Source organism: Melitaea cinxia, chromosome 30 (genome assembly GCF_905220565.1).
Source record: "Melitaea cinxia chromosome 30, ilMelCinx1.1, whole genome shotgun sequence".
Taxonomy (NCBI): domain Eukaryota; kingdom Metazoa; phylum Arthropoda; class Insecta; order Lepidoptera; family Nymphalidae; genus Melitaea; species Melitaea cinxia.
In genome coordinates this window covers 8383384-8396369 of record NC_059423.1, presented here as the reverse complement: position 1 = coordinate 8396369, position 12986 = coordinate 8383384, and the positions used below count along the sequence as shown (strand labels likewise).

At 36.5% G+C, this 12986-nt stretch overlaps 1 protein-coding gene across 1 annotated transcript in view; it reads right to left on the bottom strand.

Annotated features, from left to right (window-relative positions):
- The window catches only part of LOC123668307 (mitogen-activated protein kinase-binding protein 1), a 120038-nt gene that overhangs the window by 47835 nt on the left and 59217 nt on the right, over window positions 1–12986 (bottom strand). The window contains exon 2 of the mRNA XM_045602068.1: window positions 819–910. Within this exon, the coding sequence (XP_045458024.1) occupies window positions 819–910 (92 nt within the window). The remainder of the gene's footprint in view (window positions 1–818; window positions 911–12986) is intronic.

The following is a 12986-nucleotide window of genomic DNA, read 5'->3' as shown; positions in this document are numbered from 1 at the left end:
GTTCCTTATTATAGTTGAATTCATCCAAATTACAGCTTAATAAACCTCTTTCTAATAAGTATTTGAACGCATTATGTCCATTTTCTATTTTAATCTAAATTAACTTTGCCACGGATCAGATAACCTTGATATTTTAATTATCTATATCACATTTCAGGTCGCAAACAGAAAATAGTATTGTTCAATGCTCGCAAACGAATACTGACTTCTAATACATCGATCTAGTTCGATCGAGATCGATTCGATCAAGTTTAAATGGAACTACATGACAAGCACCAGCTTCGATTTCATCATCATCATCACAGCAGCCTTTCGCAGTCCACTACTGGACATAAGCCTCCACAAGTTCACGCCAATAATGCTGTGAACTCATGTGTTTTGTCCATAGTCACCACGCTGGGCAGGCGGGTTGGTGACCGCAGGGCTGGCTTTGTCGCACCGGAGACGCTGCTGCCCGTCTTCGGCCTGTGTATTTCAAAGCCAGCAGTTGGATGGTTATCCCGCCATCGGTCGGCTTTTTCAGTTCCAAGATAGTAGTGGAACTGTGCTTCGATTTACCCTTCGATTAATATAAGAATCATCGAAATCAGTCAAGCCGATGAAATGTTATGAGGTAACACACAAAAAAAAACCGTCGAATTTAGAAGCTCGTCCTTTTTTGAAGTCGTTTAAAGAATAAAAATAAATAAAACGTAAGAATTTAGTAGTCATGAAGTGCAATAAAGATGAACCCTTAGTATCTGTACCGATAACACGATAAATATATAATGCATATTGAGATCTAATGCTAGGCTATATAAATGCATGAGATGACTCACCCCGCGGGATATGCGACGACCTCTGTGTTGGGATCGCAGTCGAGAGCCGCGTTGCTGCTCACCGTCAGCCCGAACACAGTCTCCAATTTAATCTGTTGACAAATATACATTACATGAATTATTGCAGAAATTAAAAGAAATTATTTCAGTTCATATCAACAAGTATATAGTACAATTTATATATATAACTAAGTCGCCAAACAAGCGTACGGCTCATAGAATTCTGCAACACCAGAAGCATCGCAAGCGCGTTGCCGACCCTATCCCCAATTCCCCCCAGGAGCTCTGGTCAACTTTCTCACCACAGGAACACAACAATGCTTGAAAGCAGTATTATTTAGCTGTGATCTTGTGTAAGGTAGAGGTACTTCCCCGGTCGGGCTGCTCCATATGAGCAGAAAATATCCTGCTGCGCCCCACCTCAGTTAATATTATAACAATACATGATCTCGCTCAAATTCATACGGGACCACGCGACGAGTAACAGCTTCCGAATAAAAAAAAGGATCATCAAATTATGTACACTCAGTAAAAATTTATGATGTACACAAGAGAAAAATTACAATTCGCACACGGCGGAAGTGAAACGGTGCGACAAAGCCAGTACTGCGGTCACCAACCCACCTGCCCAGCGTAGTGACTATGGGCAACACACATGAGTTCACGTTATTTTTGGCGTGAACTTGTGGAGGCCTGTGTCCAGAAGTGGACTGTATAGGCTGTAATGATGATGATGAGAAGTGAAATTTTTTTCGATTTTTTCGTGCCAAGAAAGAATATAAAATACTGTGTAATGTATTATATCTCATTTTTGCCTACTTTTATGTCTTTGTTCCCTTATCGTGACGCATTTTCGTTTCATCGATTTTCAAATCATAACGATTCTAAAGCGGGTTGTTTCATTTCAAAAAAAAAATCTAACTGACAACGTCCTCCTTTTTAAGAGTCGATTAAAAAAAAGGCCTTACAGTTGAATATTTACGAACAATCAGACAGAAAATTTTAACAACATATAAATGTATACTAACTTGGTATAACAAAGTAAAATAGTTTACGAAAAATTTTTCGTTACCATCAAACGACCTTCCCTCGACTGTATTTACATGGGTTTTAGGTATGTAAGCGATAAGGGACAGATAGCGTGTGTTTTACGTTCAAGCCCATGAGACCATGGTATGGAGGAGCGAGGTCTTACTACACAAATACGGTGAACCTTGAACGCGGTACTAGTAAAAATATTTACTTAAAAATTTATATAGCTTATGAGTAAAACGGAGATTCTCAATTAGATTCAATCAGAGTTTATATACAGACTAGCATCCCGCCCCGGCTTTGCACGAATATTTGGCAAAAATTTCAAAATATAAATTTTTCCCCATTTTTTTGAAATATAATATAGCTTATGTCACCCGTGAATAGTGTAGCTTCCTAACAGTAAGGGATTTTGGTCGGTATTGCACCACCAAGTGCTGAAGCCGACATACGGTCTAGGATTGCCTACCCGGGCATCCTGGATATCACCCGTAAATGGGTTCCCCTGCGATAACAACAAAAAAGCTTCCTAACAGTAAAAGCATTTTTCAAATCGGTTCTGTAGTTTCGTACCTATTCAATGCAAACAAACAAACAATCAAATATTTCGTTTTTATAATATCAGTAAGAGACAACCGTTCTGGTGTAAGGCGTGTAGTCATCTTCCAGGGTTCTTAGGGACGATTACTTCCGCAAATATTTGTATTTATACAAATATTGTTATCAAAGGAGATGGGGACTTTTGGGCCAAAATGTAATGAGTAGAGATATGGTTTAAAAATTGGTCATATTTTTTTATTTTAAAATATAAAATATCAGCTCAATTCTGAATCTGAAAGCGGAGAAAATTGAGAAAGATAGTTTTCATCAAATTATTTGGGTATCGATTCAATTATAATCGATTACAGAATTCAAAAAGAAAATGTTTGCACTAGTTAATTAACTCAAGATATTTAGATGCACAATTAAAGCTGTAAACAATAAAGAACATTTAAATAAAGTTACATTAATATCGAAAATATCAATTAATATCTGATAAACCAAAATGATTATCGATTTCGTATCGATTTAAAATAAATCATATTTTTAATGACAGCTTTGACAGCTACAGTAACAGTAATACCGTGTCCGTCACTCGTTTCGTGTTTACTGTTTTCCGATGCATTCCGAGTCCATTCCTGATATTTATTTATGGTTTCAAGTGTATATCAGTATTTGTAATGAGTTTTCAAACATTCTTCACTAAATATAACAAACATTAGTGCTACAAGAACTTAGTGATCGGGTTTTTTTATAGACATTGTAACATAACCTCACTGTTACAAAAAGTCTAATAACTCCACTCTCAGATAGCCAAAATATAGATAATTTTCAGCGAGGGATCAATAAGCCTAAATGCATTAATTGATACCATTTTCATTTCATTACATTTTGGCCCAAGAATGTATGGAATCATATCATTCTCCTTTATTCTTTTCAATTTTCTCTGTTTTGTATCTAAATTAATTATAAGACATCTGATTAATGTAATTAATTTATGGCTCAAAGTGTTTCTATTAGCTACATTGTGTTGTCATAATGTTACCTGTAAAAATATATTCTTATGAATAATTAAATTTAACGTATTAATCGTTATTTTGATCCTTGTAACAATTACGCGTAAGTTACAGAAATGGTCAATATCGATAACTGACTAATTAGTCATAAGAGGAGGTGAAGAACGTAAATTGTTAGAATCAAGTGATAATATCAATGTTGAAACTAGAATAATTGTTACTATCGATATGTTTAAAGTGAATGATGGTTGTAGGGTAGATTGAAATAAGAGGTTAGATGTAAGGATAATCAGTTTGTAATGTCAGTATATGAGAAAATTTCAATGTTAACAGATCAAGCAGTGAAATAAATCGATGAATATTTTCGTGATCCGAGTTTATTTCATTGAAAACCGAACTGATCCTACGATTGGTAGTCACGTTATAGTTGTCGACTTAAGACTTAGAAATAACGAAAATATCAAGATATTTCTCTCCCTTTGGTGTCCTTATTTTCATTTCAATTTGAAATGTTTATGTGTTATATTTCGTAATTTCGAGACTCACGCGTTTAATGGACGATCCCTCGGGTAAATGAATAAATAAGCAACACACCAGGACACACGTACTTAATATTTGTATCTGCTTCGTGTCATGAACTAGCTGTGCCCTGCAACTTCGCACGCGTCAATTTAGAGCCTATATCCTTACTCGGTAAATAGGCTATCAAACACTTAAATATTAAAGCATTAAACAAACAAACAAACAAACTTTTCAGCTTTACAATATTAGTATAGGCGACTGTAGCTATAGTAGTTAACGTGTCGTATTACTACTAGAGAGAAATGCGTCAGGAAAGCCAGCCGAGTGTAAACATGGAAAGACATTCATCTCTTCCAAGGACGACCGGTCGCCATCTTGGATCATATTTCGACCTTATAAACACACATACATACATTTCAACACAAATACTATGACCAGTTTTAGTTTATTAAAAACTGTTAGTTCAATTGCTTTGTATTGTTATTTGTGCTGTTGGTTTTCTGAATATTAAATAAATAAATAAATAACAGCTCCTTGTAGTACAAGATAGACTTCAACTCAACATAATTTTTTTACCTATAAACAAAAACACACTACATACAATCTGGTTTATATAAAAACCATAATTAAAACGAGCCGAGAGTTACAATTAGGAGAGTACTTGAAACCGGGCATTACACGGACAAGGAAACGGGTACGGCGACCTTGCTGAGCGTCCTTGGTGTGGGTACTTGACGATTTTATCCCGTTCGAGATGATCATTTGTAAATCTATAACTTTTTTTATGACCTATTTCTACGATTCCCGTTAACACTATTAAACCGTATCCAACGGATAAAAAATTACGATACATTAAATTAAAATCAAAATAACTGTATTCAAATAGGCTTCAAAAGCACCTTCGAATAGTCATCTTATAGATTAAATTGCAACTTTTTGATTAATATATGCGAATAGAAATATATCATGAACTAGCTGACCCGGCGAACTTCGTATCGCCTAACAGTCGATTCTTTAATTTTATTAATTTTTTTTTTAGAATTTTTCTCTCCGTAAGAACCATCCTCGTACTTCAAGGAATATTTTAAAAAAAGAATTAGCGAAATCGGTCCAACCGTTCTCGAGTTTTGCGCTTAGCAACACATTCAGCGACTCATTTTTATATTATAATCATGAATATAATAGAATACGATGGTGAAAGAATAATGGATCGACCACTTTTTACTGTCGGATACTGTTATCTGTCGAATAGCGTTAATCACAACTGGTGCAACAGGCCCTTAGAATACTATCAAGTTCAAGATTATATTTTTATTGAACTCATCTCAGAAAATACTAGGTCGAGTTAAAATGTAATACTTTGGTCGGGGATAGCCCACTTATCGGGGATGGCTATTGGCTATATGACATACTATGGGCAAAGTGTAATAGACGAAAGAATGTTATGTCACGTAAGTATAACACATATATGCAAATTCCATTTAGATCACATTTAGATAATTTAAAAAATTACAGTGAAGATGAACTTTCAAAAATCTATTAAATATAAAATTAATAAACGCAACGGAATCGAATCGCTTTCACTCGGACCGAAGTATCGACATCTCGACACACTGGATCATTGTTTAAATTGATTACCGTCTAAAACGTTATTGAGATATAAAAATATTATGAAGCTTAAGTTATTTTAATGGTGAAAATGTTTTTGTATTTGATACTTTTATAGGCTATAACATAATTGTGTTTGCTAGCAAACGAAAAAATACCGACTTAAATTACATCGACAATATAAATACAACGTAAATAGACAAATTTTAAATTTGTACGATTTTATTTTTTAGGAATTTGGAAATTATAAACATGTTTTAATGTCATATCAAAAATCGACCGTTCCAGCGGGGATCGAACCTGCATCTCTGACTGACCGTGTCGGTGCGCTTGCCAATTTAGCTATGGAACGATGTACCCGCTAGATCTAAATTTTTGATATATTGGACCTAATACGGTCGAACGGTACGAACATATATAATACGATCGAATTGAGAAACCTACTCCTTTTTTGCGTCGGTTAAAAATCAGTATCAGAGAAATATCAGATAAAAACGAGCGGTTATTCAAATACAAATAACTTGTAATTTCTACATAAATAATAACTGTATTTTCTCGTAGATAAAACACAATGAAGGTAGTCGAAAAAAATAGTCAATTGAAAAGGCATTGTTGGATAACTCAAGTCTCAAAGAGTACTCATCAGAACTCGATCTTTAAATGGGACAACAAGACAATTCACCCAGTTGTAGGAAATAATACACATTAAAAATATTAGATGATAGCTGTACCGCGACTTCGTCCCCGTGAAATTTAACAAAAAATTCATTGTTCAATTGACAGAGTTACAAAATAAATAGATCTCTAAATTCAGAGATTAGCCGGAACAAAGAGACAGATAGACAAAAATAGTAAAAAAAATATATTTTGGTATATGCACCGTGTATACATCCATGCATTTGGTAAAAATCGTTTATTTTAATATTACAAACAGCCACTTCCATTTTATTTATTTGTATAGATAATTCAGAAAATACTTGTTAGATCACAATTAAATTTAATTGGGACCACGTGACACACACACACACACACAACACCTTTCGATTAAAACAAAAATCATCGCAATCGGTCCACCCAGTCAAAAGTTCTGAGTTCTGAATTGAGAACCTCCTCATTTTTAACCGACTTCATCATTACAGCCTATCACAGTCCACTGCTGGACATAGGCCTCCACAAGTTTACGCAAAAATAGCGTGAACTCATGTGTTTTGCCCATAGTCACCACGCTGAGCAGGCGGGTTGGTGACCGCAGTACTGGCTTTGTCGCACCGAAGACGCTGCTGCCCGTCTTCGGACTGTGTATTTCAAAGCCAGCAGTTGGATGGTTATCCAACCACTGGTCGGCTTTTAAGTTCCAAGGTGGTAGCGGAACTGTATTATCCCTTAGTCGCCTCTTACGACACCCACGGGAAGAGAGGGGGTAGCTATATTCTTTAGTACCGTAGCCACACAGTACAATCGACTTCAAATAAGTATTAATAGTATTTTTCTGAGGTCGGTTAATAATGGACAACTATGGCATACAAAAAAAAATACCAGTAACGAAGCGTGGGCATGTATGTTCGTCTGTTGTAACTATACACGTTTCGTCACCGAGCCGTTCTTGAGCGGACCTTCAGATTTGCATAACCCGTATCGTTAGACATTACATAATTTCTCCTAAACTCGACATACACATGAGTGACATTACGTTTCATATATGCAGAGTTGTTCTTTTGTCTGTTATTACTCAATGATGTTGGGCTTACGAAAAAGGTTTATCTCAGTTCTGACAGGCGACGGGAGTTAACTCCTTAACACGTTAAACGCCGCCTTGATTTTTTTAGTTTTTCTGTTTGGGTACCACATGACCGCGAGCCAGAGTCAACTTAAAAAATATGTCTTAGAAAAATATGCCCTACAGTGTAAGCAAAAATAAGTAAGATCTTTAAGAATGGGTATGGTAGGTAATGTAATAAAACCTTATCATAATTTTTTTTGTAAATAAGGGTTTTTAAACTGGCCCCATGGACTAAACAAGTGAGGCCTAACTGGTGTCCCCCATGGCATTCAAAGTGTTAAGAATAATTACCATGGTATGTAAAAAAAAAGTTCTATTTAATGAATCAATATATATATATGCAAACCGCTCTGGTGTAGTGGCGCGAGTGGTCGTCTAAAACACCGACGGTTTGGGGGTTCGAATCCCGCTCGGTATGGATATTTGTATTTGTACAAGTATATGTCTGTCATTGTGGGTGTCCCCACCGTGCCTCGGAGAGCACGTTAAGCCGTCGGTTCCGTTTGTCATCATAAATACCTGATAGCGATCGTTATATAGTACAGAATACATCCGCTAACCCGCAGTGGAGCAGCGTGGTGGATTAGCCCCCAATCCATGTCCTGCATGGAGCAAGAAGCCTATGCCCAGCAGTGGGATGTTACAGGCTGAATATGTATGCTATCCTATATCAGTCATACATAAGTATCTGTCAAATGACAGTTATGTTAGAGTACAAAGCTAACATGAAGTATATTTAAACCTCGACCATCGCCTTTAGAAGTCGTAAAATGTCATATAAAGCTACTAGAACAGGTAACTTTCGTAGTATTGAGTTGTAATTATATTCGTTCCAGTGAAAGCCACCGGTCATTGACACAGAACAGTCGTGATGTGGAATGTACGAGCAGAACATATGTTCAAAGCTTTCGTATGCTTTGTTTATCTGAGTAGATCATATAACTGGTTCAAATCTTTGTTACAGCTGAATTAAAAAACAAAAAATGTAATCAAAAATCATACTTATCGATCTACGTAAGATGTCTGGCGCGAGCTTGGGGATGCATATTTCCAGCAGTGGACTGCAATATTGCAAAACTGGTTGAACTGACCGACTGACAACAACGAATTCAGTACCTAGGCTATAAAACATCGCGTTACGATTTACGAGATTTACCAGCTGTATCAATCAATATCAACGCGGGAGTAACTCACGGGCTACTTATTGTAGCAGGGTTTGTTTGTTTGAACCCACTAATCTCAGGAACTACTTGTTCGAATTGAAATTTTTTTTGCGTTGTCCATTCACCGAGGAAGGCTATTATAGGCTACATAATATTTCAATACATTTTTTTAATAAAGCAGGTGAAACCGGGATGCACGGCTAGTTATAATTAAAACGGCATTACCGATTCGATTTAGAACCGATGCCGGCGAGTTTGATCGCGCATTAATTCGCTAAAGTGCTGTGTCGAATTCAATATAATCGACTCGATGACGACCTTGGTCTTAGTGACAATTCGATTAGGTTTAACTGAAGGAAAATATTAATGCTGTATATTTTAAATATATATGCTGTGTGGTTACGGCAGTAAAGAATATAGCCACCCCCTCTCTTCTCGTGGGTGTCGTAAGAGGCGACTAAGGGATAACACAGTTCCACTACTACCTTGGAACTTAAGAAGCCGACCGATGGCGGGATAACCATCCAACTGCTGGCTTTGAAATACACAGGCCGAAGACGGGCAGCAGCGTCTTCGGTGCGACAAAGCCAGTACTGCGGTCACCAACCCGCCTGCCCAGCGTGGTGACTATTGGCAAAACACATGAGTTCACACAATTTTTGGCGTGAACTTGTGGATGCCTATGTCCAGTAGTGGACTGCGAAAGGCTGCTGTGATGATATTTTAAATAAGCTTAACCCGTCACACGGTTGTCTATTACTAATATAGGGATAAGGGAAGATAGGAAATTGAAAATCTCCTTTTTTAAAGTCGATTTGGTGCCATTTAGATTTGATCGAGATGTGACAATTACTTTTTGACTTATCTCGAATGTGTATTCACTTGATTGGTTACGTCTTCTTACGTTCTAGTCGATTTGATTGAAGTTAGTTTTTTTCGTTTGCGAGCATACAAATATATTTGTGTTCCTCATTGTTAGAACAAGGTTTGTATAAAAGAAAAATTAAAGCTTAAAAATATTATTTAAAAAGAAATTAATAGCTGAAGTTTATTATTTGGTGCAGGATTACATAGATGATAAAGTTGTGTGGACTTAGTGACGCTGTATTTCATGCAACATGTTTCTAATTTTGTACTAAAACACAGTTTATATATTATTTTCAAAAGAGAAACTGCGGAGTTTCTTACCGATTCTTCTCTGCAGAATCTACATTCCGAATCGGCGGTAGCTTCACTTTTAACGACAATTAAAATTTTAATTTGTAAGATAACGATTCATTTCTTTTGAAGCTTATTTGACTAAAACTATTTTTGATTTTGATTTGATTATCTTAAATACGTGGATAATCAAAAACGAACAACCTTGAAACGAGTAAATTCCCAAGAATTACTAAGCGTCGCGTGTTCCATTGCGTACTGCATAGCATTTGTATTCCGATGGAGTCACCATTGTCGTTCCACTGGGGTACGACTCGTTTTACCAAACGTTTACAAATGTTATTTTAAGTTTATTTATAATATACTAACTGACCTAGCGAACTTCGTACTGCCTTATTTTTCTTTTCTTAAATATAATAATTACATATGTCAAAATACTTAATGCTTGTATTACAGATAACAGCCGACTGTTATAACTATTTTTTTTAAATAAATATACATAGAAATAATACATATATAAATACAAATATTAAACGCAGACTCAGGCGGGAATCTAACCCGCAACCTGCGGAACAGAAAGCTACAAACTGCGCCAACGGGCTAGTCAATAGTTTTGTTTATTAAATTAACATGATGGAAACCGCAACTCACAGCTAGTTAGATTTGATTTTTAAAATTGTATAGCAGTACGAAACAATTCCATCTATTGTAGCAAGTAGCAGGTAGCGGTCAAATGATGGCAGACACCCACCACCACCCACCGGACGACATTCCTCACCACAGAGTCGAGAGGAATTCGTGGCACGTAGCTCTAGCGCTAAGAGACTTTAGTTCTGATCTAAATGTCTTCAGGAACTAGGTTTACGCGTTGGTGATTTATTGCAATATAATAAAATACAAGGTAAATATCATTTTGTTCTTCTTTCAACTCGGTAAAAATATAAAACAACATTAGTCCTGTCGGCGCAAGGCTTCAATTGAAATAATTCAGTTTAATAATTTGTTTTATAATTACTTTATATGTTCTTGATTGATCATTACAATGTAAAAAAATATTACTATTATTCAAAACATTAAATTGTAATTCACGTTTGATTTATTGAAACACTTAACGTGTTATGTACGCGTGTGCATCGAAGTGTATAAACACGGCCGCACTCGTACTTCGTTCTAAGCCGAAGTGAAATGTGTTAGATTGATTGCGGCTTCAACCAATGGACAGTAAGGACCTCTCTGAGACGTCGTTACGCTGTCAGTTTAATAAACAAAGCCTTGGAAGTCCACATAACAGAATAAATTAAACATACATAAAAAATTTTTTAAAACAAAATACTATCAAACATATGATTTTTCAATAAAAATAAAAAAATAAAAAGATCCATAGATATACCTACTCAACAGTAAGAAATTAGACCACAATAACCTCTAACAAAGCAACTAAAGCACTAACAAAACCCCACTTGTTTACACAGTCGGACAATACTCTAGGCCGTCTGTTAATCCTTGACACACTCACTTATCTCCGAAACCTCTGAATATTCATCAGACGTGTCTGCAGCACGCTTTCGTAACGAAAACAAAATTCTGCCCGCTCGCACTTGACCGAATTTTCATTATATTCAAATAGTTCCACTAAAATTCAACCTGTAATCCCACTATTGTGCGTAGGACTCTTTCTCCATATAGGAAGAGGATTGGAGCTTAATCCACCACGCCGCTCCACTGTGAATTGGCAGATACCACTACCAAAACGTAATATATTAAGATTATATTATCGTCCTGCATTTTAGGTTCTACTTATAATTAGTATATAATTAAATATAAATAAATTTAAGATGTACATCGGGTCGTCTGTTCCTAAGGTAGGAAACATAATGCTTGTATTTAGGGTAACATCCTGCTGATATACATGTATTTCTTGAACGTACATATAAATGGCACATATACAAACAAAAATATACAATAATAATAATATACTATCAACAAAAAACATTCAGCAATCCGCTGGAGGAGCCGCGGAGGAGGGCTAACATGGAGGCGAACCGTTTTTAGCCCATTTCTGAGGTAACATATAAAAAAACTGTTGTACTGTGTGGCTACGGCATCAAAGAATATAGCCACCCCCTCTCTTCCCGTGGGTGTCGTAAGAGGCGACTAAGGGATAACACAATTCCGCTACCACCTTGGAACTTAAAAAGCCGACCGGTGGCGGGATAACCATCCAAATACTGGCTTTGAAATACACAGGCCGAAGACGGGCAGCAGCGTCTTCGGTGCGACAAAGCCAGCCCTGCGGCCAACAACCCGCCTGCCCAGCATGGTGACTATGGGCAAAACACATGAGTTCGCGCTATTTTTGGCGGGAACTTGTGGAGGCCTATGTCCAGCAGTGGACTGTATAGGCTGTAATGATGATATAAAAAAATACAAGCGAATTGTGAACCTCCTCCTTTTTTTAAGTAGGTTAAAAAACTGCGCTAACGACGTAGTTAATGTTGGTTTTTTTGTACCTTTTTTTACAAAGTTATTACACTGATTAATCGTTATTTAAGCAAAAAATATTGTTGTTTATATAAAACTTGCATATAATTGGTTTCATATTTAAAGCAAATTATCTTTAAACACGATACTGTGGAAAATCACTAATAGTTTTATTTTAAGTATTAGCTTAGAAGCGAGGCATTTCCCGCAAAATACCAGATAAACATCTCATGGCTCCTATTGGCCTGATGTGATATAGGCTTCCTCGATAAACGAACAAAATATTTTTTTTCAATTCTAGTTAGAAGTTCTTGAGTACGTACAACCAAACAAACAACCAATGGGTATATATTGCGTCACTTGCGATAACCAAGCGATCGTAAGGCTGTAATTATCGCTATCGCAAAATGACGATAAATAATAAATACAATTGCTATTTGATTGTTATGATTATTTTTATAGTCTATGTAAACATAGAAAAAAAATCGACAAACGTGTTACAAGGTGCATGACTCGAGAACGCCTGGACAGATTTAACAAACTTTTCTTTTAAAAATGTTCTAGTACTTTATTTGTGGAACGTCCTCCGGCCCGTTGGACCGACGATCTACGTAAGATTGCCGGTGTGATCTGGGTGAGGATTGCGGAAAACCGGGATGTCTGGCGCGGAATTTTGGAGAAATATGTCCAGCAGTGGATTGCAATAGGCTGAACTGACGAACTTATTTTTTTTATACAACTAGGTCGACAAACAAGCTTACGGCCCACCTGATGGTAAGCGATTACCGTAACCTATAGCCGCTTGCAACACCATAAGCTTCTCGGGGCGTTGCCGACCGTTAGACCGTAGATAGTCTCGATACACACA